The sequence below is a fragment of the Myotis myotis genome, unplaced genomic scaffold, assembly GCF_014108235.1.
Source record: "Myotis myotis isolate mMyoMyo1 unplaced genomic scaffold, mMyoMyo1.p scaffold_m19_p_9, whole genome shotgun sequence".
Lineage (NCBI taxonomy): Eukaryota > Metazoa > Chordata > Mammalia > Chiroptera > Vespertilionidae > Myotis > Myotis myotis.
This window is the reverse complement of record NW_023416401.1, coordinates 31696605-31722036: the sequence shown is the minus strand read 5'-3', so window position 1 is coordinate 31722036 and position 25432 is coordinate 31696605. Positions and strand designations below refer to the sequence as shown.

At 40.0% G+C, this 25432-nt stretch overlaps 1 protein-coding gene across 5 annotated transcripts in view; it reads right to left on the bottom strand.

The window, feature by feature from the left end:
- The window catches only part of PIEZO2 (piezo type mechanosensitive ion channel component 2), a 342209-nt gene that overhangs the window by 62667 nt on the left and 254110 nt on the right, over nucleotides 1–25432 (bottom strand). For all 5 annotated transcript variants that reach the window (XM_036322510.1, XM_036322514.1, XM_036322512.1 and 2 more), the window contains 11 exons: nucleotides 24203–24351; nucleotides 21945–22118; nucleotides 11940–12145; nucleotides 10997–11157; nucleotides 5960–6136; nucleotides 5552–5677; nucleotides 3939–4139; nucleotides 3030–3234; nucleotides 2812–2913; nucleotides 1510–1675; nucleotides 715–958 (listed from right to left, as the gene is read on the bottom strand). In XM_036322510.1, the coding sequence (XP_036178403.1) occupies nucleotides 715–958; nucleotides 1510–1675; nucleotides 2812–2913; nucleotides 3030–3234; nucleotides 3939–4139; nucleotides 5552–5677; nucleotides 5960–6136; nucleotides 10997–11157; nucleotides 11940–12145; nucleotides 21945–22118; nucleotides 24203–24351 (1911 nt within the window). The remainder of the gene's footprint in view (nucleotides 1–714; nucleotides 959–1509; nucleotides 1676–2811; nucleotides 2914–3029; nucleotides 3235–3938; nucleotides 4140–5551; nucleotides 5678–5959; nucleotides 6137–10996; nucleotides 11158–11939; nucleotides 12146–21944; nucleotides 22119–24202; nucleotides 24352–25432) is intronic.

Sequence of the window (25432 nt, the reverse complement as noted above, 5' to 3'; positions counted from 1 at the left end):
TGTCCTAAAAGATTTTATGTGACGCTGGGGTTACAAGGGGGCAGTTTGAGTTATTGATCAGGTCAGGGAGAAAGCTGTGCTCTGGAACATGGAACTTTAAGAGCAGAGCAGCCAAACTTTGAGGAAGAAAGAGGTGGTTTTTGCCTCAATCCTTTGTTGCCTTAGCTGGGCCTTGGTCAGAATGCCTGTGCTCAGAGGCAGCTGTGACACTGTGATTGCTTCTTATCTACCCACATCTCATGTGCACATAAAACATTCATGCTTTCAATAGTCTATTTCACTTCATTCCTCTCCCACACAATGTCATAGAGAACTATGATTTTGTATTTAATAATTCTATAACTCTTTCTAGATAAGAGAGTTGCTTTTAGCCAACATAATATGACTTTAAAGGGTCATTTTGCACTAGTAAGAATGATGATAAATTAGTCCTCAGAAAAGATGGGATTTTAATTAATAAAATATGTTTTAGAGTTTATTCTGATGAATACATATTCTCTCATCATGTGACCTTGAAATGGTGGAAAAAAAGATTCTGCTTAATATGGCAAAACAAAGAGTAATAAACGGTCATTTGAATTCTGAATTTGCAGCATCTCATTTGGGGGTTTTAAGAGAGCAGTGTGATGGATGATGGGTTTTTAATAACCACTGAGTTGACTGTTTACTCTTACACTGAAACCACAAATGTGTTACACAGTGGGAGCCACTTACTGACAGTATGTTTTTCATTGTAATCACAAAGACGTTGTAAGCAATCAGCCAGTCCCAGTAACGCAGGATGCTCTTGATGGGTTTCAATAGCAAATCACCCCCAAAGAGCAGGAAATAGAAGCAGGCCACCAAGTAACCCATGCAGAAGATGCTGATCCTTGTTGTCCCAGTGATGAAGATGATTGTGAGGACGAACCAGAAGAGGTAGCTAAAGATGATCACTTTGGACATGTCTAAGTATGATCTGGAAAATAAAACCAAACCATCAAAGGACAACAACAAAAACAAATAAAAACATTAAGTTGGGAGATTCTACTTTAATGAGGGTAACAACCATACTATAGCCCTAGCCGGTTTGGCTCAGTGGATAGAGCGTCAGCTTGCGGACTCAAGGGTCCCAGGTTCGATTCCGGTCAGGGGCATGTGCCTTGGTTGCGGGCGCATCCCCAGTGGGGGGTGTGCGGGAGGCAGCTGATCGATGTTTCTCTCTCATCCATGTTTCTAGCTCTCTGTCTCTCTCTCTTCCTCTCTGTGAAAAGTCAATAAAATATATTTAAAAAAACAACCATACTATATATTTGACTCAGAGGTTCAGCTTTAGCTACGGAAGCCCTCTGTCCCATGTTTATTAGTTTTATGTGTACAAGCACCTCTCAGTGTCCCAAGAATGGGAGAGAGAGAGAGAGAGAGAGAGAGAGAGAGAGAGAGAGAGAGAGAGAGAGAGAGAAGGAAGTAGAGATATATACTTGAAGGGCACGCACCAAAGTGGCTTTGAAACAATGCAGCTGTCCTTACCTGCAGTGAATGAAATCTGGGACTGGGTTATATTGGCTGAAGGAGGCTGCATCAAGGCTCATGCAAATCTCCACATTGTCCCCTGCCATGATTCGCACTGCAGCCTTATTTTCATCCTCAAAAATCTGCCATTGTAAGGAGGCACACAGAAGCAGCATGAAGTCATCTGGCAAGACAGAGGTAAGATCATTAAACCTGGGTTTACAGATGCAGGTCACAGTCCCCATACAGCATGAGCTGCTCCTTAACTCTCAAGGGGGCTGTGTTCCTAAACTGGATTCCAATGTTGGGGCCAAATCCCACCTTCCTTACCATGGGGGTTGCAAGAGGAACCACAGACATTCCAGGGGCATGAAGTGGGAGAGCCCTAGGATTGTGTCTGCACGTTGGTGACTGAAAGTGTCAGGTGCCAATTACTGGCCTTCAAGACTTTCTTTATTTGTGCTTATCTCCTACCAATGCTTTGAGGCAGCCATTTGAGCATTTTCCCCATCTTAATCTTTTTACACGTGGTAGAAGCAGACATTTCTGATTTTCTCTATCATTTCCATTCCCCTTTACATTTGTGATCAAAGACTCTTCCCAGAGCACATACTGCAGTGAAGGCTGGATGACCGCAGTTGACAATTATGGGTCCATTCCTGAGAGTGGAGACATCTGATGGAGCGGTCCTGGTGGCCAACAGCCCAGAACAGACCCTCACTCTAGCCGGGCAGGCAGCCTCCAACCTAAATTGCCTTGTTCTTTAAATTAAATCTGCATGTGTTTAGGCAGCTAAATTGCTCTTTGGTTTCCCACTGGATCTAGCACTCCCTGGGTAGGAGTGGATAACCTTGACCTTTGGATGATCAGTCTGCCCTTGAAAGGACTTGGGGCTGGGGCCCAGCTGAGGAGCCGGGGCGATTTGAGTAGCACCTTCCTGGCTAGCACAGTCTTATCTTCAGATTTGGTTTGTGGTGGCAGCTAGAAAAACGGATTCACAAAATACAAGGCCTCCCTCCTCACTCTACCTTCTAGAAGGTGGGTGTGCAGGGGCGTGTGTTGGGGGGCAGAGTGTGTGTGTTGGGAGATAAGTTATGAAAGTGAATATGGTATTTCAATGTTTATTAATTTTGCAAATGCCTAATAGGGCAAGTAGAAGCCATTAATGACCTGTGATATTAATGCATCAAGACAAGCCTTTTGCATGATTAGAAAGAGCAGTGGAAGAAGCAAAAACACTAATGTCTAATGCACGAAGATGGGTTAGCAAACATAAAACCAAATACCAGTGCTCTGTGGCCCCAAGGCTGCAACACTTACAGACGAGAAACACGGGGTTGGGCCGCACAATGAAGTCTGGGAAGTACAGCCACTTTATGATGTTGTCATTGAAGTTGGCACCCTTGAATCTCCATGGGTAATCTGCAGGGAGGGAGGTGGTGAGGAGCAAGATCAATAAGCTTCTTTGCTGCCCTTTGCCCACTGTGCCCAATGTAAGGTTGGATCATAAGAGCAGCCGCTCCTGGGAGGCCACACACCTCTGCAGGGCGCAGGGGGGATGCCGATGCAGATGAAATACTGGAACGTGATGATGCAGGCCAGGAAGCAGCAGTACTTGGGCCAGATCTCCGCGATGGCTTTTCTTCTGCGTCGATATAAGACGGCAATCAGCCAGCAGGCGTGAATCATGGCATAGAAATCCATTCGCTGACCGATTACATTGACTGACAGTAGGAAACAGGTCTGCATAAGGAAAAAAGAGGCAAAAAAATTGGATTTAGACAGGGAAGGGAAGTGGTGTCAGCTATCAGCCCTTTGCAGGGGCAGAGACCTGCCTTCCGGAGGTAGGTTTCTCTGCACATGTTCACCAGGTCTTTTCTTGTTATGTCTTTAAGGGTGAAGACGGAGATACTGTACAGATTAGACACAGGTACTGTACACATTACTTCCGAGGGAAACACTGAGTACTTCCCTATTTACAGGAACCACTTCCACCATGAAGAGAACTACAGCTATGATCTCTTCATGAAAGTCACTGTTTCAAATTCATTCTACTGAGGAACAGGCACTACCACAGCCATTTCAGGTCAAGTGGTTCATTTTGGCTAAGGTTACATTTCCACATGCAGGAAACAGGAAAAAAAATTACAGCATTTCCGGTTTATAAGGAACCAGTTACAATGACAAGTGACAGGCATCCATGTGTCTGTAGGGCAACAGAGACCCAGAGAGGCAGAGCTCCCTGTTGCAAGGGGGCCATTAGCACATGGTGTTGGAAAACTTTCAGCCAGGCCAGGTAAGTCCTTCAGTAGCATCTTCTCCTGCTGATCCCGAGGATCAGTAATCATGGTCTGGAGGTGCAGGATGAAACTCCTGTGGCCAACTGGCCAAAAGCAGCTATTGGGATTGTCACAGAGAATAGAAAACACACCCGCAAGGAAACTCACCTCCAGACCAAACTTGTAGAAGAAGTAATTTATGAAATATTTGGCACAATTAATAATTCCATCATCCAGATGGTGTCTTGTAATGTCATGAAAGATGGTTTTAGATACAGGGGCCGTGAGGTTGTTTCGCCCCCGGTAGTACTCCTGATGGCGGTACACTGTGACCTCAAAGGCCAGAATGGCCAGCATCAGCAGATTATTCTACAAAGCAAGAAAACACAGCTATGTGAAGCCAAAGGCTTTGTGATTTGGTAATTTTAAACTATCCTCATAATAAGTAATTTGATTCCATTTTTGATGTTTAATAGTAAAATGCTTTATAAAATCCCATCTCTATAATAAGTAGTCTTGAATTCAAAGTTCATTTTCCCTGCTTTCTGGTAACAAGGTGGAGTTATCTCCATTATGCAAATCAGGCTGATTTACATTATCATATGACCTAGAATCTCTAGACACAAGCCTAAAAAAGCACAAACCTGTACCAGGAAGCAGTGTCCAATTATCTTGGGAGGGTGGTCCAACTTTATTGGCACCAGAAGTGCCACACACTTCTACAGTGTTCTATAAGGACATCCTGGGAAACACACTAAGCTGGAGGAGTGGGATAAGCATAGAGGGGACATTTTTTAACACCTCTGAAATCTGGCTAGAGAGAGCCGTGTTGAGAAACATGAGGATAAAATAGTAACAATAATAATAGTGATGATAATAATAATAATAAAATAGTTCACATTTATGGAACTATATGTGCCAGATGCTATTCTAATCACTCCTTTCAAATATCAATTTGTTTTACCCATAAAACAGCTTTTTATGGTAGATATCATCTGCATATTACATGACAGATATGGTCAATAGTATTTATAAACGTTACAAATGTTATCTGCCATATGATATCTGCCAAAGTCAAAGAGAAAAGGGATCCTTGGTATATTTTAAAATTCCAGGTGTTGCATATAAATGTTTCATTTTTAAGTACCTTCTCAGCATAATGTTACTAAGATTACTCACATTATCCATCAAAGTAGAATGTGAAAAAATATGAAGTATATTGCTTTCATTACATTTCTTACAATTGCTTGCAAAGTTCCTTTTTCAAAAATATGCTCTTTATTTGATTACCTCTAAATGTAATATATACCCTTTATTAAAAACTGTGGAGAAACAGAATTTGAACAGCAAAAAATTCTTGTAATGCTATACCTACTTCTCAGAAATAATCATTGCTGACCATTTGCTATATTTTACTCATCTTTTTCTTTGTATCTAAAAGAGAATATACTATGTACGGTGCTCTAAAATTTTTTAAAACATAATAGATTTTGGACATCTTTTAATGTCTGACATTAACAGTCTCCCTCCGTCCTTTAGGGTTCTATAATGTTCCAGCAACTATATCTATCACACTTTATTCAATTAATCACAAACTACTTGATAAATTCCTTTTCAGCACAGTACGATACTGATTTTAATATTGAGTCATTTTTCTAGAAGGCGATCCTAAATGCCACATAAGATGAGGTTCCTATCGTTGTGATATGCGGGGTTTCAAGGGAAAGGATTCTAGAACATAACTACACAGAGGCCCCAACTCAGCACAACGAAGCCTTTACCCTCAGGTAGACGAGCAGCGGCGAAGACTTCCTCAGGCCCACCCACTCCGTTGGATCCACAGGAGCGCTGTAGAGTAGAGACTTGTTCAACTCGTTGAGGGGTATGTCTGTTTCATTCTCATTTGGCTGAAAAGAAGAGAAAAGGAATTGGCTCCACAGATTAGGAGAGTTCAGGTTATTCTCCTTCAGTTTTGAGCATAAGAACATGAGGGAAATGGGAGGGAAAGACCCATTTGACAGGGAAATCTCATCAGGAATAGAGGTTTGGGCCCAGCATTCTAGGCCAGAATGTATCCAACCTGCGGAGGTGATTTAATGGCCAGACAGAATGTGCTTGGGGATGTAGGTTCCCCAATAGCCACCTCGTTTCCCTAAAGGCCAGAAAGATTCCCCGTCTTTGAGGCTCACCAAGGAACAGTTAACAGAAAAAGTCTCAGGCTTAATGGTTTGCAGCTGGTACAACATTTTGCAGACGATGATCACACATGTCCAGACAGTGCAGACACTTGAAGCCAGACGGCGTAGCTTGGTGTATGGCAGAGCAAAAGCCCAAGAAATCAAAAATACATAGTTGAACACAGACACCTGAAAACATAAAATCAGAAATGGGGACAAAAATACATAACATGGCATAACATCCACAAAACATGGCAATTTGATTTATTCAGTTCAGCTCAGTTCAACAGAAGTTGATTGAGTTCTGAGCATGTGTAAGGCATTGCCCTAGATGCTAAGATATATGTCTTGTATGGCAGACAGATATATAACCAGATGATGTCAATATAACGTAGCAGTAATAAACTATAGATGCAAACAGGCTCCTGTGAGAATACCCAGAAGGGGTCCCTGGCCCCATCTGGAGCTTCAGGAAGCATTTCCTGGAAAGAATGATGCTGAGCTGATCCTTGAGGGGTGCATAAAGTTAGCCAGGCCAAGAAAGTGAGAAGTGCATTTGAGATAAAGTGTGTGTGAGCATAAAGGAGTGTGGTGGCAATAGGTGACCATAAACAACTGGGAGTTCCAGAGTTGAAAGCAGTGAACTGCAGTCTGAGACTGGAGATGTGGCTGAGAGCTACGTTTTTGACAGACCCTTTTAAAACTATGCTGTGGCCCATGAACCCCTTGTGTAGAAAATAGTGAGTCTGAAGGGTTCTACACAGGGAAACCTTAAGGAAAGATTAGCATTTTATTTAGATCCATGTAACTGAAGGACAGAGGTGCATCAATGGGGTTAGACCAGAGGAAAGGAAACCAGTCACATGCACTATTAATAGGCCAGGAGAACAATGACAAGGGTCCAAACTCAGACAGTGGAGCAGAGATAGGGAGACTCATGGATTTGAGATGGGAAGTGAAATCAGCGAGATTTAATGATTGATTGGCTTGGAGGTGGGGTGCTGGTAGGACAGGGAGAAAGTGTAAGGAATGCCTCCCAGTTTTCTGGCTTGATAGAATAACAGTGCCACTACTGAGATAGATCTGAAGTGAGGGGCAGGTGTAAAGAGAAAAGGCAAGGCCCTGGCAGGGTATCTCAGTTGGTTAAAGCATCATCCTGATATGCCAGTGTCTCAGATTTGATCCTAGGTCAGGGGACATACAAGAGTCAACCAATAAATACATAAATAAGTGAAACAACAAATCAGTGTTTCTCTCTCTCTCTCTCTCTCTCTCTCTCTCTCTCTCTCTCTCTCTCCCCTCCCCCACCCCACCTTCCTCACACTCTCTAAAAATCAATAAATATATTTTTAAAAAGAGGGAAGACAATGACTTCAACTTGGTTTAAGACTGTAAGTATTTGTTGATTAGGGAGATATGTACTCATGTCTAACAGTTCTCCATAGCTAATCATTCACTGAATGGTATAGAAGCACTACCATCTTATTCAGCCATGGAAAATGTTTATTTATTCTGGGTACTATTAGAATAATATCTGAATATTATTAAAATAATTTCCTACGAATATTTAATATTACCAGGTAAAAATAACTGCATGCAGCCAATTGACAAGCTTGAACATGTACTACAAGTGTTAAGTTCTATGGGCTATGAGGTATGGTTCCTGTTTGGCTCACAAATCTAGACAGCAAGAAACACGGAGACTCCAGGGCAGTATTAAGTCTGCAATTTGTAACGTACTACTCTACTTAACTACAAGACACTGTCCAGAGCAAGGAACTGCTTAAAATTAAGTGCTGAAATCTTAGGGTAGTAAGAGCTGCCTTACATAGTTAATTGAGGGTGAAAGAAATACTGTATGTAGAAGTGCCCTGTAAATGTAAAGCATTCACCAACAAAATAAATGTTAGCATTTAACAAAATATTTTGACTAGCTAGGTGACTCCTCCTCCTCAGTTATCAGCAAGTGGTATGTTAAAAAGTAAGTCCTAATAAGGATATTATAAAATTAAGTCTCTTTATTTTTTATTATGTATTTAAGGCATTAAGTATAAAAATAGTACAATAAAATTTTAGAGGAAAAAGAGAAGAAAAAATATTATCTTTTATTAAGTCCTAACTAGGTTCAAGGTAACATATCCTATGTGGATCCCTGTCTTCAAGAAACACATGGGGTCATGCAAGCGAGAACTAGATAAACAGCCTATGACAACATGACAGAGGAAGTGCCCTGCTGGGGTGAGCCGAGTTGTGTGGGCACACACGGCTGATCATCTAGCCCAGCATTGGGGAAAATTGCCCAGAGGACCTGAGGTCAATCAGGAGTTAGCCTGGCAGAGGACTCACTAGCCCAAGGCCTTACAGGCAAGAGAAAGCATGAAGTGGACATCTTCAGAGAAGCACATAGTTTACCATGAGAGCAGTGTGATCTGAGTCCATTGTAGAGGACTTTGAAATTTACCAGGCAGATTGGGCGTCTAGGAAAGGAAATGGCGAAGTGGTGTAGGACCAGATCAATGTTATATCATGTTATTAGGAGAATGACAGAGAGCTGTTGAAAGTTTTCAAGTAGAAGATTAACATGATCATGCTGAAAAGATTATTCTGACTGCGTGACAGAATACGTATTAGGATGGAGGATTAGAGCAGAGCTGGAGATCTGTTAGAGCAATTGAAAAAGGGGACCAATATGGATAGAGGCAATTAGCTCCGTGTTGGAGATATTCAGTGAAGGTGCTTCGGGGACAGGCAGAGTGAGGTCATGTTCAGTTGTCATCTGGGGATATGAGAATGGAGTTCAAAGAGGGGGCTGGTTGAAGACACAGATTTACAACTCGTTGCATGTAGATGGCAGGTGAATCATAGGAGCTCACCCACAGAAAGTCTAGAACCAGAAAAGGGGTGTGCAAATAGAACCTGAAGAACCCTAAGAGAGAGGCAGGAAGAGAAGGGCCAAAGCCGTGGGGGGAAGGCTGGGATGTGTGCTGATTTGGAAAGCAAGAGAAGAGACAGTTTCAAGGATGAGAAAATGATCATTAATATCCAGTGTCACAGACAATCAAGTGAAATGAGGACTGAGCAGACTCCGTGAGGTGGGTGTTTTTCTTTTTCTCATTTTACAAAGAGGAAAACTGGGGCTCGGAGAAGTGGAACACTTTGCTCAATGCGAATGTGGTTGACGGTGGTCTCATCACTTCCTTGGTGATAGGGATCTCATGGAATGCACAGTAAAAAAAAGAAAGACAAATAGCTGGACCCCCACTAATACCCAACAAGTCAGAATTCCTAGGAAAGGACTGATAATCCTATAGAATAAATGTCCACGTGATTTTCATTATCAAAGAATTTTGGACAGTAATTTTATTCCATAATGCCTTCCTAACAAAACACTTTTACACAAGTTGCCATTTTATCTGAACATAAACTTATGAAGCTTGAAGCCACTGCCTTGAGAGAGGAGCCTCCAAGAACTGTGGTTCCTGGCCCTGTGCTTACCCACCCCTCCCTCAGAGAACCCGCAACTTCAATGCAACCTTCTGCGTGTGATCTATCTCCCTCCCTGTGTGCCCAGAGCTTCTAGGGGACACCTGTAACCCAATAGTTAATGTGACTGGTTTTATTTACCAGCCATTACCATCAGACTGCAAGCTGAGACCAGAAGTGTTTTTAATGCTTTTATACCAGCATCTAGCACAGTGTAAGTATTCAATGTATTGTAATTTATTATAAGCATATAATAAAGGCTAAATGCATGCTTAGTGAGAGTGAAAGTAATAATCAAAATAATAACAATGAAACATCATCTGACATTTAGGAGGAATATCAAGCTTGCAAAGTTCTTTACTTCCTTCCTTCCGTCAGTAAACATTCATTGAGCTTCTACAATTGGCCAGTCCTTCTGGGACTTACTAAAGATACTAGAAGAAATGTATGGTCCCTTTCCTCAAAGAATAACTTGATCTCCTAGAGCACTCTAGGAGGCTTAGAAATGAAAACACAGTTATGTATAAAAGGGGAAGAGAATGTTACATATTTTTAAATTATGTCATTCCAAAGTGGCATCATTCCTCAGTAAGGAATGTTTATATGAGAAAGGTTTCTATAACAAATTCTTGTTCAGAGTCCTCTCCTCCCTTAGATGCCCATAATGATAACCCTGGAAAGGTTTAGTATTTATGGTAGAATGACCATGAACGTTTGTGAAAACAAGCTCCCTGGCTGATGGCCTTGGCTGAGGATAGTTTGAATCCAAAGAATGTGGTCACACCTCTTAAAGATTTAACAGGGGATGCTGACTTAGTTCTCATTTTGCCATTTACTGATCAGCAATTTTTGAGAAAGGATATATTTTGTATTAATCAAAAGTAATGAGCTACAAATAGCAAGTGTCATTGCTGTCTTGTCTCAAAACATCTATATATATAAAAGGCTAATATGCAAAGTGTCCCCTTGGGAGTTCGACTGCTCACTATGATGTGCACTGACCACCAGGGGGCAGCATGGAACGAAGGAAGGCCCCGTCTGGCGGCCGGCAGCCTGGGCAGGGAGGCCTCAGCTGGCAGCTGGAAGGCCCCGATTGGCCCTGATCACCGGCCAGGCCTAGGACCCTACCTGTGCATGAATTTCATGCACCAGGCCTCTAGTCCAATAATAAATAAGGTGAACTCTACTAATAATTTTATTAAATTTTGGAACCCAAGTTTATTCTTTGGTAACATAAACTATTGTTTATTTCTCAAAGAGAATTTGGGGAGATAGATTTTCTCACTTGTAGTACAGAAAGGCAGCTTGCTCTCACCACTTCAACTAATGAAAGCAAGTCACCTTTGTAATATGACCAAGCCAATTAGGAACTAAGCCAGGAGCCTTTTTTTCCCTTCCTTCAGGACAATTGTCCTTCTCTTTTTTGTAAAATAAAGTGTATGTGCCTATCTTAGGTCTTGATGTTCTAATGTATTGGGAATTACATGTCCAAAAAATAATAGACGGTTGGAAAAGAAAAATAATGCCCCACTGTTTGACCTGACGATGCAACAAATGTTCACTTGCCTCTTTCACAGAGACCCAGATAATGTACGATGAAACAATTTTGATGATGTGCAACTCCAAAATCCACCACATGAACACCTGCAGCTTGTGAAAGTACTCCAGGAACTTGAGGAAGAGCACTGTGAGGCGGTCAATCACCAGATGCCATTTGTTCCTTAAATCTGCAAAACAGGAATTCACCCAAGAACATACAAAAAGTGGACATGTTTGTTTTGTGTGTGTGTTTTTGAGAGGGAGGCATTATTATTTAAAGCATATCTTGTAACGTTCAGTTTGGAATAAGAAAATGCAAAATAAGAGTAGTGGGTAAACTCTAAGACTACCAAAATCTGGTGAAGGGTAGTCTAAGACTCCCACGTGGTGATGATGACTTAGGCAGCATGTCCAGGGACAAGGTTACTTTTATCTCCCTTTTAATTTAATTAATGTGAAGAAGAATCTTGACCTGATTATCTCTTAAAGCTGAACTATGATTCCCTAATTTCCTGGGAATATTAAGTAGCACGAGCTCCATCTAAGTGACATTCTTATTGCCAAAGTCATGCTTCTGTAAGTGCCATGCTCCTCCCAGGGGCTTGACTAGAGAGTGGGGAAAGCTCTCGGTGGCCTGCGGGAGCAGCCAGGCAGCTGGCTGCCCGAGGTGGGAAGAGCCTGCTCCCCTGGCAACAGCAGGTGAACGCTAAGCATCAGCGTGACCCAGCCTCAGTTCACAAAATGTGGTCAGGCTCATTTTAATCATAGCTTCCAATCAAATTAGTCATTTTCTTCTTTCTGGCTTTGCAAATGGAACAGAAACATTTCACTAGAGCGACCACAACACCACTCCCCAATTTTTGTTTTACTCAATGGGTCTAATATGGATCTGTTTGGTGCAAATCTGTGCTTCATTCACTGGTCTGTCTGCCACCATTTCCTAAGCAGCTCCCGGTAGTGAGTGAATTACCTGATGTCTCTTCCTCCTCTTCATCTTCTTCTTCCTCCTCCTCCTCCTCGCCGTCTTTCCCAAGTTCACCCTTCTCCACTTTTTCAGAGCATCCCTCTGGTTTCTCCTCACCAAACTCAGCCCCCTGCTTCCCCTCCAGCTTCTCCGGGCTGGCGGTCAGGTTCAGCATGGCGAGGTCTGGCAGGCTTCCTTCAGGGTGGGCCAGCCTGTTGGCAGAGAGCAGCAGAGTCAGGAGGGGCAAGGAGGCTGGGAGACAGCCGAGTGAGTGAGGGGCGTGTTACAGGAGGAGAAACAAAAATGAACATCAGTGCATTTGCACAGGCCTTGCAAGGTGGGGTGGTTAGCCTCTTGTCACTTTTTTTTTTAAAGCTTTTTCTAAAACCAAACTGTAAACTCACTTAGGTTTTGTTATCTCTTCCAATTCAGGTTGTAGTGATTAGTCAAGTCATGAGAGCTCTCGACACCTAAACTTGACATTTTTCCCAGAGGAGAAAATGGTCAGAGTTTAGGATGTAGAAGCATGAAATGGTGTCATGTAGAACAAGCATTTCATGGCTTCACAGGGGGACTTACGCATTTTGGTGGATTGGTAATTTTTTCTTGATGCTGCTCAAAGTAATTGAAATAGAAAGGAAAAAAAAAAGATGAGAACAGAAGAGTTATAAGGACTATCAGAGATCACACATCATGCTACATATCATCCACTATGTGCGGCTGCGGGAAGTGCTAACGCAAATGCATTCCAGGGTGGCATCAGCAGCGTGCATGTGCTGGGGACCCTGGGCTTGGCAACTGGTTTGAGAGTGGACAGGACTGCAGGTTGTAAGGGAGAGAACATATAAGCTACTGAGGCAAGTCATGTCATGCTTTTTTAGTAACACAGCAAACCATCCCCCAAGAACCAAGTCATTCACATTTTATACAGGTTTTAAAAAGATTCTTAACGAATGTGTGCTTTCAGTCAACCTTTGCATAGACTCATCCCGTTCTGCCATCATTTCAAGCATATGCGGTGGGTGCTAAATGCTTCCAGAAGGGTGTCTGCATGATGTCCCATTCACGGGCACGGATGTGACCTGCTGTACTAGCCTTGAGAGAGGGCAGGGGAGCAGCCTCACTGAGCAGGGACAGCAGCCAGGGCATTGCAGCTGATTTCACAGTGGATAAGAACAAGTATGATCTAAATCTTGATTTTTTAAAACATTCTTTTTATTCATATTCAAATGAATGTTTGAAGGAACACTTGTGGGTAACAGAGTAGGTATTAGGGAAAGGTCTGCCGGAGATCCTGGTGGTCTTCTCCATTTGTCATAATTAATCTATACATATCAGCTTCGTTGTCACAGGATGAACAATTAATAATGTTATCCTACCTGTATAATTGTGGGCTCTGAGTAAATTATTTAACCCTCCACGGATTTAATTTATTTTCTCTAAAATGAGGAAGTTTGGCTAGATAAAAATCTAAGCTTACTTGCAAATGGTTGGTTTTATATTTGAAACACACCAATGATGTTGGATAACTATTGGAATGAATCTACATTGTCCTTCAATTTTCAGAAAGGTTATCATTCAAAAATAATTACTTAAAAATATTTTTATTGGTATTTAGAGAATGAAGAAGGGAGAGGGAGAGAAACATCGATGTGAGAATGAAACATCGATTAGCTGCCCTGACCGGGAATCAAATTGGCAACCCAACCAACTGAGCCACGCCGGCCTGCTTGTTGTCAAGCAGGTAAATTAAATAATGCCAGAAACAAATTATTAATTGCATGAAGAAATAACATTCTAAGGATGTTTCAGCCCTGGTGGAAGAAGTTAAGTGGACATATTTTCTAAAGCTAGTCAATGGACCCTACCATGTTTGGGAAAAGTTGCCCAGTCTTGAAACTGCCATGTCAAATGTTACACACCAGCACTGCACATCACACCGCAGCGAGCACACTGCTGTTCCTGTTTCTCGGCACTCTACAGAGCAAATGGTACTAAATGCAAAAGCAGTCGGGTGCTGCGGTTGCCATTGTCAGTATGTATATGTTCTCTTCAGCATTGCCAGGGGCTTGCATTTTGTAAGTGAGAAGATAAACATTTTTGTCACGACAGGGATTTCTAGCTTTTACTGTGGAAGCATGACCATCTCAGAGTGCATTTCTAATGTCTCCATCGACACTGCCATGGCTTGGTACTGACAAAGAGCTTTCTAATAATTCGTGTTATTTATGGAGTAAAGCACAGAGATGAAGCTGTTTCTGCACCTGCTACTGTGGCTACATAACAAAAGTCCTCAAGCAACAAGGCCCCAGAGTGCCCTTCAACACAGGGTATACTGAGTGGAGTTTATTGAATGAAAGACTCAAAGAAAAATACAGTTTTCTTTCCTGAGTCTCCAGGAAAGAATGTATACCTTCATTTAGCCTTTCCCCCCACAAGCAAATGAAAAAGAAAGGATCCAGATTTTTCAAGCTACACTTAAAATCACACTCTGGGACCAACATTCCCTGAAACGTTTGGCTAAGGAACTTAAAGTACTGGTAATTTTTTTTACTGATTATCACGTGTGAATTACCGAATCATCATATGAAGGGTTTCTATTTCAGGCCTCCAAATAGCCCTCTCCCTCCTACTTCCATCAATCCCACTTTTTTCATGCCTTTTCCCACGGGAGCTCATTTTCCTCTCTGCGTTTTCTTTAACCATGCTTATAACTGTGTTGCCTTGTTTTTATTATGGTTCAGGCTCTGAGCATTAATCCTCTCACTATTTCTTAAATAAAATAAAAGTTCTCTCCCTGGCTGTTCTTTTGCATTCTAACAAAACAGATGATATTTATCTGTTTATTCACCCTCTCTTTCCTTCATGATTACACAGCCCTCTTTCCTTCATGATTACACAGCCCTTTGTGTGTGTTTCTCTATTTATACCAACATCATTTTATTCTAATTATTATTCTGAGGACTCTCTCCTGGAGGGCAGAAATCCAGTCATACTCTACTCATATCCCTTGCAAAATTCAGCATTATGCTTGGCATACACTATGATTCATTGACTGTTTGGTGACCAAATTCTATGCATTGGAGAGGCATTTTTTTGTTGTTGTTGTTAATCCTCACTGGAGGATATTTTCCCCTTGATTTTTAGAGAGGGTAAAAGGGAGAGAAATAGACAGAGAGAAACATCAATGTGAGAGAGACACATCGATTGGTTGCCTCCTGCACATAACCCGACCAGGGCAGGGGAACCTGCAACCAAGGTACATGACCTTGACTAGAATCAAACCCAGAACCCTTCAGTCTATGGGCTGAGCTCTATCCATTGAGTTAAACCGTCTAGGGTGTCTGTGGGCCAAGCTCTATCCACTGGGCCAAACTGGCTAGGGCGAGGCATTCTTATTTGAAACAGCAGAAACAGGTTATGTTACATGAGAATTAAAGAGGCTTAATTCTATACAAGAATTTGATGTTGAAAAGCCACATATTAAGCTAGTTCCCATTAAAGAAAATGGAAATTCTACCTTTGTAAAATCTCCATCTATATTCCATTTACTTATAACTATTTTGATTTGGAATATGTGGTAATGCAAACTGCATTCACCCCATTCATTAGACTACTAGAAAGAAGATTTCTTGTAAACCTATAGTGTTCATAAGTAACATTTAAAGTAGAATTTTATAGTGTTTAAGATTATTTTCTAGAAACTATAAGCACTTTTTGAAGACTGCATTCATAGAGGAGCAAATGACTTGTAAATTTAATATCACATCTTAAACATGTGTGGTACTAATTCCTCCAAACTAATCCACTAGGCAGGATGGGGAGTAAATGGCTTCCATTTCTGTATCTGTGGGAGAAATACCCATTGCTCCCTCTAAAGTATTCTAATACATACTGATTACCAATTCAGTTGGATCTTCCCCACAATTCTTCATATCATTGAAATGTCATCAGTCACCTATTCTCCTCAACACTTTGCCTTGCCTCCTACCTTATAAGGTAATGTCTACATTTTAATCAACCCAGAAGTTGATTGAATACAGCTAATCCACTTTCATTGGGGACTTAAAAGCACAACAGTGAGCATAAATAAATTATGGGAAAAATAAAGTTTCTTTACTTAATAAAAGCATTCACCTTATCATTCTAATCAAAAGTAGGTTTTCTTCAAAACTGAACACACATACTGCCTTTCAGAAGCATATGTTCCTAATATATGGAGACGGAAGATGATTTGGCTTTGGGTAGTGGGCACACAGTGCAGTATACAGATCTTGTAACATAGAAATCTACAGCTGAAACCTATCTGATCCTATTAACCAATGTCGCCCCAATAAATTTAATTTTAGAAAAACCCTCAAGAAGCACATGTTATCAAGTGAGAGACGAGTTTGTTTGGTAATGTTTCTTTCTGGGCATAGCTCTGGCCTTTATTAACATGCTAATACTCAGACAACAGTGAAAGATTCCACTAGGAAGAGGATAGTGCCAATGTTGGAATACTTGGAGTTTTTAATCATTTTGAATCTTGATCATTCTGGGACTCCTGAGTGAATTCAGGGGCCTGGTGACTTGGGGTAACAAGCATAAGTTTCTCTCAAGAGATAAGTCTCGGGCAATCAGGACCAAAACTTGCATCAGGCTCTGCCTACCTGGCCCATAAACCAATTCCTGTCCTCTTTGGTGTCCCTGCCATCTCCTCATAAAGCAAGTGGTAAACGCTTTATGAGAATCACAAAGAGAGAAAGAGATAATAGTCCCTCATGTTTTGAGCGATGAGATTTGAATACTTGGTCAAGATTTCTAGCTAGAGTCTGCATTTTACTTCTGTACCTATCAGCTAAAAATTGGAGGTTCACTTTGCTCTCTCAGGTTGTCAACAAACTGGCTTCTGAAAGCAACCAGCCAGTCCTCATTCCTCCTTCTTTCACAATCTGCACAAGGATGCACTAATTTTTTGCACTTCCTTTTAGAAGTTCTACCCCCTAAGGTTTGCTATTTGGTTGTCAGCCTTGGGATTTTACCTAAGAGAAAAGTGAATAGAATAAAAAAAAAAAAAAAAAAACTCTTTCAAAGAGGCATGTTAATTGGATTTATTGCAAGATAAGTGTTTCTATTACTTAAATTATTGGTTTTATTACTAATGACATGAAGTTTCGGGAGTGGATATTTTAATTGACCTAGTTAATAAAATAAGAATAGTTTTAGCAAATGAGATGCCAAAGGATCTTTACTCTGAACTGTTGGAGCACTTGAGGACAAATATATACACAATACTATCAATGCCACTCTTTGTGGTCACTTGCATTTTTTTTATCTCCCCAGCTAGGTGACATGCATCTAAGATAGGGTTGTGTCTCAGTGTCTGTCTTTGTGCCTTTTGTGTTATGTAAATATATTGTGAAATCTGGTGATGTAAAATATCATTCTTCAATATGTAGAGCTATATTTGAAAAAAATCGATGTTTTAATTTTCTTTTCACCATGCACTATTGTGACTACTTTCACTTCATTTAGTAAATATCTACTGAGGGTCAACTAATGGGTAAGGCCCCAAGGTAGGTGATATGTGGATACCTTGGTGATTTATACAGGGTCTTCAGGCCTGAGGAACTGACACCTCTGACCAGGGAGATAAGACAAGCAGGCAGCTAGAGGGCTGGGAGGCAAGTGTTGGGAGGCAGCGATCAGAAAGGACCATGGGAATTCAGAGGAAGGACAGTTACTTTTAGCAGGAAAGCTGGCGCTTATGGGCAAGTCTGTGGAGGAGGTGGTTCTTGAGCTGAGCTCTCAATTATGTGTTGAAGAGAAAGATGAGCTCCCAGGCCAGCCTTGAGCTAATTCTACCAAAGAAATTTGAACAAAGACCAAAGGCTGAGTGAGCACCAGCTGAAGACCCTCGTCAACCTCCTCCGAATCCACTTGGCAGCACCATTTGGAATAAACACCAAATGGTTTGATTTGCAAAATACATCCATGAGCATACCTGAAGACCATTGTCCACTATCTGATGACATAACTTTTCAGTTACAAAACAGTTAGGTGTTTAACATACCAAGAGACCCTTCTTAACAAAAACAAGAGAGAAAACATCGAAGTACCCACCTATTTATTATTAGATACACACGCCCATTGACTTTGGCATGGCTACGAGGTGAGAGGTGGAAGCACAAGGTTGCATGCGGTGGCAATAGAGAGACAGGGTGGAGAGAGAAAGGAGATTGTTAGACAGAGGCGAATAAAGCAGATTGTGTTTTGTAAGCATTCCATCATCAGGTATGTCATCAACAAACATTTCAGGCACCCAAAAACAGATAGCAACATCCCATAGCAACATGAAATTAGACATGTTCAGGAAAAATATAACAAGTCTCTCCATTCTTCTCATCCCTTCCCATCTTACATACCTTATTAAAAATTTGTAATGTTTACATTTGCAGAGTATCCCTATCAAATAAAATACAATCTCAAGGATTAATTCTTACTCCTTTTCCAGAATTAAAAAAAAAAATACAATCCTACTAGATAACCATATTCACCATATTGTTCTCTAAGGTTTTTCTAAAAGAGAAGCTTAAAAAAAGTCATTTTATTTCTATATGCATCACAATACCTTCAAATTTAAGACAAATTGCAGTGGTGGATATTTAAATAAGTAATGAATATTTAGTACATTATTATTAAGTATATATTATATCAGAATTATAACTGTGGTATGATATTATATATTTTTACCAATATATGAGCGAAATGATAGTCCTGAGAATACCAACTTAGAAATAATAATGTTCTCTTATGTATTTCATAAAACTTTTTCATAATGCTGACTTTACAAATTTGGTACAGCTAAGCACAATAAATTTTGCTCCAGACATGTGACATTTCCCAACACTACCTATGTGTACAATGCACATAGCACACACACGCAATGGACAAAATAGGACAAGGACAGTTGGATATTTACAGAAACAATAGTGCTTGCACCAATTTAAGGAACACAACAATTTGATTATTCCCAATTTGTGGGCCCTCTTTATTAAAGCATCTATGAAGGAGGTGGGAGAGAGAAAGCAAAGCATGATAGTTAATCCAAGCTCTGAAAATATTTTTTTCTTTTTTTAAAATATATATTTATTGATTTCAAAGAGAAAGGGAGAGGGAAAGAGAGACAGAAACATCAATGATGAGAGAGAATCACAGATTGGCTGCCTACTGCATGCCCCACACTGGGGATCAAGCCCGCAATCCAGGGATGCGCCCTTGATTGGAACTGAACCAGGGACCCTTCAGTCTGCAGGCCCGATGCTCTATCCACTGAGCCAAACCAGCTAGGGTGTGAAAATGTTTCTTCTTCTTCATCATTTCAAATTTAATGTAGTCAATGATTAGGACTCCAGAGATAATAATAATAATAATAATAATAATAATGTGAGGTGCACATTATAAGTAAGAAAAATACTACAATGGGAAAGAATTGCTAAAAAGATGGGGTATAGAGCATATGTTTGAAGTTAAAATTTGGGAGCTTTTATATTAAACTCTTATATGAAGTCCAAAAATACTAAACTGGAGTGAGTCCTTCAAATTCTTTAAGGTTCCAGAAGGCTTTTTCCCCCAACACAAAACTAAAAATAAAATTCCATGTACCTAAGCTCTTCAGATAGCTGCTATTATTACTCTCCCCTTACCCTTTAGATTTTAGTGGAAAGTAACTGTTAAGGGTGTGCTTAGTGATAAAGCAAAGCTGTGAGGAAGGCAAGCAGTGACCTCACACTGCTCAGATCATTGCAACCTTTCTTCTCTTGCTATGGTGTAGAGAGTAAGGGCTGTAAATGGAGCAGCCGAGGACACATGGGAAATGCATCTTGACATGAGGCTGTAGTCCCTCCCCAGAAACTACAGGATTGAGTAATATTATATATACTCAAGGGAATTCAGTTTTCACATACCCTCTATTTCAAAAGTTGTGATTCCTTAGGCTGGTAAAATCTTTTCTGAGATGTATTGTCTTCTATAAAACTATGGTCCTAAAATTCTCTGTTGTTTTGTTTTTGTTTTTTAATTGTGACTTAATCTCTATTTGGCTGTGTGAAAGAGGACTGAGACATGACAATGAAAAATAATGGTGGCCTGGGCTCTCACTAACTGTAGTAGGAGGGACATATGCAGCCAAATTAAAAAAAAAAAAATAATAATGGCAAGAAAAGGCTCCTACATACATAGAAAAGAAAGATGCAAGGGGAAAAGGGCATCTAGAAGAAAAAAATTAAAAAGCATTCATTAGCAATTAGTAATAGTTATATTTGTTTTACAAACATTTCAAATCTCTGCTGACTAAAATATTTTTCTTGATTAATGAATATGACTTTTTGAAAAAATGATGAGGGTTTGTAATTGAATAAACTATGTTACATTGTCAGAGTTAAATATCAAACGCTAGTTTGACCCATATGTATCACAAGCAATGTCAAAAGAATAATTAAATAATATTTTTTCTAATTATTAAAAATTCAGTTGTCTATGTAGGCATTGCTTTTATAAATTTTTAATCTTAGTGTTATTTTTCCTGCCAACAAGTTTGCCTACAAATAATCTCTCCTAGGGACCCCCAAACTTCTGTTTTTCTTATATATAGATTTTTAATTCATACTTCAATTAATGTTGATATACAATATTATATTAGTTTCAGGTGCACAACAGTGATTAGACGTTTATATACCTTCCAAAGTGATCACCCTGATAAGTCTAATAACTACTTTATGTTTCTGAATGTTTGATTCTCATTGAAGGCAGCAACTTACCCCGTCCACACCCTTCTCCTCTTGGGGCACTAGGAGGACACAGGTTTTCATTGAGCTTGATTATTTATGGTGGTAAAAGGATAAGAAATAATGACTGGCTGACACACTGACAGTCATCTGGAGTATGCTCAGAATGAAAACTAAATGTAAGCTCAGGTTCAACAAAACACAAGGAAAATACATCTGCTGGTCATCAGTAAAGAGAAAACAATTATAAAATGTTTTCATCATCAAGTAAAAGTGTTTTTGAGTTATCCATAATTCCAGCTCCTATTAGAGCAGAAAATTGAAAGCTTGGTATTTCATAAACTGTGACTGATGAAATATTACTTCATTTTCTTTTGATGTACTCATTTTTTCCCTTGAAAAGAGTTAGGGGAATTTTCAACTGTGGCATCTACACTCCTTAATACAGCCCTTGGCTTTCTTAGTTACTGAACAAGCGTTTTTCCAAAAACTGAATCATAGACTAACTATGAGGCAGAGAAGAAAATCAGTATTGACATTCATAGGAGAATGATGCCAATTTTCCTGTGATACAACAGATTGGGGAATTTGCGATAACCCATTGGGGTTGCAGCACACATGGGCGGGGAGAGCAATATCCCCTCTGTTACTTGTAATCACTTTATATTTATTGTTGCAAAGATAACAACAGAATGCTGATAAAAGATGTTGTCTTCACTTTTTCTTCTTAAATGTTATTCTAGTTACAAATAGGGAACAATCAAATTACTGTGTTCCTTAAATTGGTGCAAGCACTATTGTGGATGGTAGATTCTATCCTGTTAGCGAAGGTTCATTTCCAAAACAGAAGGGAAAATTCTGCCCCATCATCTTTTGGAAAGCTCTCGCTCACAATGACTTCCTTAGTGGTTTTCAGCACAATAGAAAAATCCTTTGAATTAGCTAGACACAAAATATACATCACCAACTCTAAACTATTTTAGTCTACACAGCTACTCTGAATCTACTCAATAACTACCAAGGTCACTTTATATTAATGTCATAAATCATTACCAATTGTTTCAAAAAGTGTCATCAAATATCCCACATTTTTTTCTTTTTTTTCTCACTTACAGGTTGATACTCATGGAAAGTTCGAGGTTGAAACTCTAAATTAGATTATTGGTTTCTTGCAAGGTGGCCAAGGGAGGAGGGAAATTCGGGCTGCCTTCCTAAGAAGTGTGTGTTTCTTGCGCTCACTCACCTGTAGATGGGGCTGTCTTCCTTGCTGGGAATGGAATTTAGGTCTGTGAGTTCCAGGAACCGGTCATGGAAATAGTGAAGGTGTAAAATGCACACCAGCAGAAAGGAGGTTGGGATGAATATGCGAGTGAATAGTTCAGCCATGCTGAACTGCTTTAAGCCGAGATCCTCAAGCCTGCGAGGGGTGGGGGGTTGGGGGGAGAGAAACAAGACCCTTTCTTAGGCAATGAAGCCACAGTCTTTTTACTGTAAATGACACCTTCGTCAGGTGTCCAGCAGTCCAATTTACCAGCTTTCACAGTGGACAATAACAACCTTGATATTGCCAAATTCAGTGGCTGCTTCTCTGTCTTTGTTTAATTTTGCCTCTATTCCTTCTTGCAACAACCCTGGTCTTCATGCCCCCACACTGTCCTGGTTTCCCTCTTCTGTCACCACCTCCTGCTTTTCCATTGAACCTCCAGATGCTGAAATACCCCAGGGCTCAGTATTGAGTCCTTCTGGAGCTTAGTTTCCCTAGAAAATATAATCTCCTCCTGGGGATTTAAATACCATCTTTACATCAATGACTCAGATGTGCATTTAAAACGCAGGCTTTTCCTCTGGACTCTCACTCTCATACCAAAATGTCTACTGAAAGTTGGTTGTTTCATAGGTATTTCAAACTTTGTGTTTTGAAAACAGTATTCTTAATTTCCCTATTTTCCTCAGCCAAGCTGTTCTCTACCTCTTTCACCACTCGAGTCCCCTCTGGTAAAATAGTCTAACTTGTGCCAAATTCCAAAGTCAGGAAGTCTTCCTTGATTCTTTCTTTTCTTAAATCTCATTCATCCACTTTGCCGTCACGGCCTGCCTGAACATCTCCTGAATCTGCACTTCTGCTGTCTATCTCTACCGCCACCGATTCTGGGTGAAGCCACCATCGTGTCTCACAGGCTCACTGCTATTGCTCACTGAGCAGTCTTCTTGTTTTTCTACTCGTGCCTCCTGACACATCACTTTTTCTCAGTTAGGCGCTTTACAGACTTTTTAAAATTGCACCAAGAATGAAATACCAACCAGTCTTACCAAGAAGTCATGTTCGTCCTAGGTGCCTGGCTGACCTCTCCCACCTCTTCTCCTCTTCTCCTTCCGCTCTCCACCCCCTTGCTCCTGGCGGAGAGCCTTCCTTCAGTTCCTCATATGTGCCAATTTCTGTCCAGCCTTTTGCATTTGCTGTTCTCTTTGCCTGGGATGCTCTTGAGCATCTCAGATCTCAATCACACATTTTTTTTCTCAAGACAACCTCCTTCTTATATTTCAGGTGGGACTTAAAGTGACACCTCCTCAGTGCAGCCTGCCCTGACCACTTCATTTATGTTTGGAATCCCTCATTGTTCACTACCTCAGCCTGTTTTTGTTTCCTTCACAGACTTGTCACAATTTATAATTAATTTATACAGTAAGTCTCTCTTTGGTTTGTCTCCTCTACTAGAATATAAACTGCAAAGGGCTTAGATTCTGTCTGTCTTGCTTCCTGTTGTATTCCCAGGCACAGGACAGTGTCTGGCACATGGAGGGCATTCAATAAATATTTGTTGAATACATATTAAATAGGTGTTAGTCTAGCTGCTTGGTGATCCTTTTCATCTCTTCTCTTAGCCACCAAAAGTATATTTACGCTATGCCCAATTCCGGTTGGATTTCTAAACTAATTTCAGTTATTTAAAGAAGCAAACTAGAAAAGGATAGAGTACCATCTATTACACGCACAAGGAAAATCATTTCATAACCACTAGTCTATAAGCACTTAAATAATTTTTCCCTGTGTCATCGACTGCTCTTTATAATCACGGCACAAGCTACACGAGTGAGGAGAGGCTGCTGCTTTGTATGGTGAGTCCATGAGCTACTGAGGAACTGAAGAGCTGAGCTTCCATTTGGAAACCAGAAAACATGACGGGTTAAGTACTAAACAGGTGTGTTTCACATAAAACTGACTTTAGAAAATGCAATTTCATTAAAATAGAGCTGAAAATTCACTTTCGGTCAATTCACTTTTCAGTCAATATTCATAGAGTCCTTTTTATGTGCCAAGATCAGGATTAGATGGAGAGAACAAAAATGAATAAGACACAAATCCTGTTCTGAAGAAACTTATAGACATTAACTACACCAGGTTTTACTAAAATCCTCCATAAAAGTGTTTTGAACAATATGCATTCAAGTCTTAATCCTGCTTGTCACTTTTACATTCCTTCATACACCAAAATTGCTTACTTTTCTTTTTTCAATCCAGTCATATTTTGCCACAGGCCTGGGAAGTTTTCAAACTGATATGTGTATATAAAGATAAGCACCAGCATAGTGTAAATAACCACAGACATCCAAAAATATTTTAGAATTCTTCTCCACCATTCATAGTGCACCTGTGAATCAGTCATTGAAAAACAAACAAAACACTGGTTATAGAAAAACTCACAAAAAATGTCCAGTTTATTCAACTAAGACAGATGATGATATTTACAAATACTTGAAAATAAAGTCTAAGTTCTGTTCCTCATGGAATTGAATGGATCTGGATTGGAATCTCGGTAGCACCCCAAGTTAACTATGTCTTCAGGCAAGTGGCTGGGCCATGCTAAGCTTCTGATTCCTCCTCCCTAAGTAACCACTCTGAGAGTTAAGAGGATAAAATAATGTTTGTAAGGCTCTTAGCACAAGCTATGGTCTATAGGACACTCAAGGAACAGTATAGTAGATGCTGCCATCATTTTGTTTACAGCTTGGAGAAAACTGCCTCAGTTTTGAAATCAAAGTGGTAGTATATGATTAAGAATGTGAAACCACCATGGAGAGAAGACATTGTTCTTTACTACAAGCCATGGATGTTCATTAGAGAGCACCTCCCTGAATTTTTAAGAGTATTTCAAAACTTGATTTATTTCAGTTGATATATTTTTATCTCCACATGTAATATGCTCTTGTTTATTACAGTTGCTTCATGTGTTTTATTGGCTGCATGCAAGAACATTTTACTGTTGTACTTGTTTCTATCATTGAATTAAAACTTTTATCATCAGTTAAAACTGAATTTGTAGAGAGACTAATTAAGTATAATACAATATTCTAAAACTTCTAATTAATAAAATGCTGAAGCAGTTGACACATTACAATAGAGGTATATACACACACCCAGTTTTCTGATTCCAGACTCTAGAACACAAGTGAACTTAGTATCATTCAGTATTTTAGATTATTCAGTCATTGTTCTTAAATTGCTATTAAAATTAACCTAATTTTATAGGCTCCTTTTTTAATCAAACATTTTTGAAAAGCTCATGAACTATTTTTAATTGCTTTTTAAGAACCTAAAATTTTAAAATTATGAACAAACTGAAGTCACTTCCCATTTTAGAGTTCTTAATATGTAATGTTTGAATTGCATATCACTTAAATGATATTTGTTCACGGGATTATTATAGTAACTTAGAATGCCATCATAGGAAG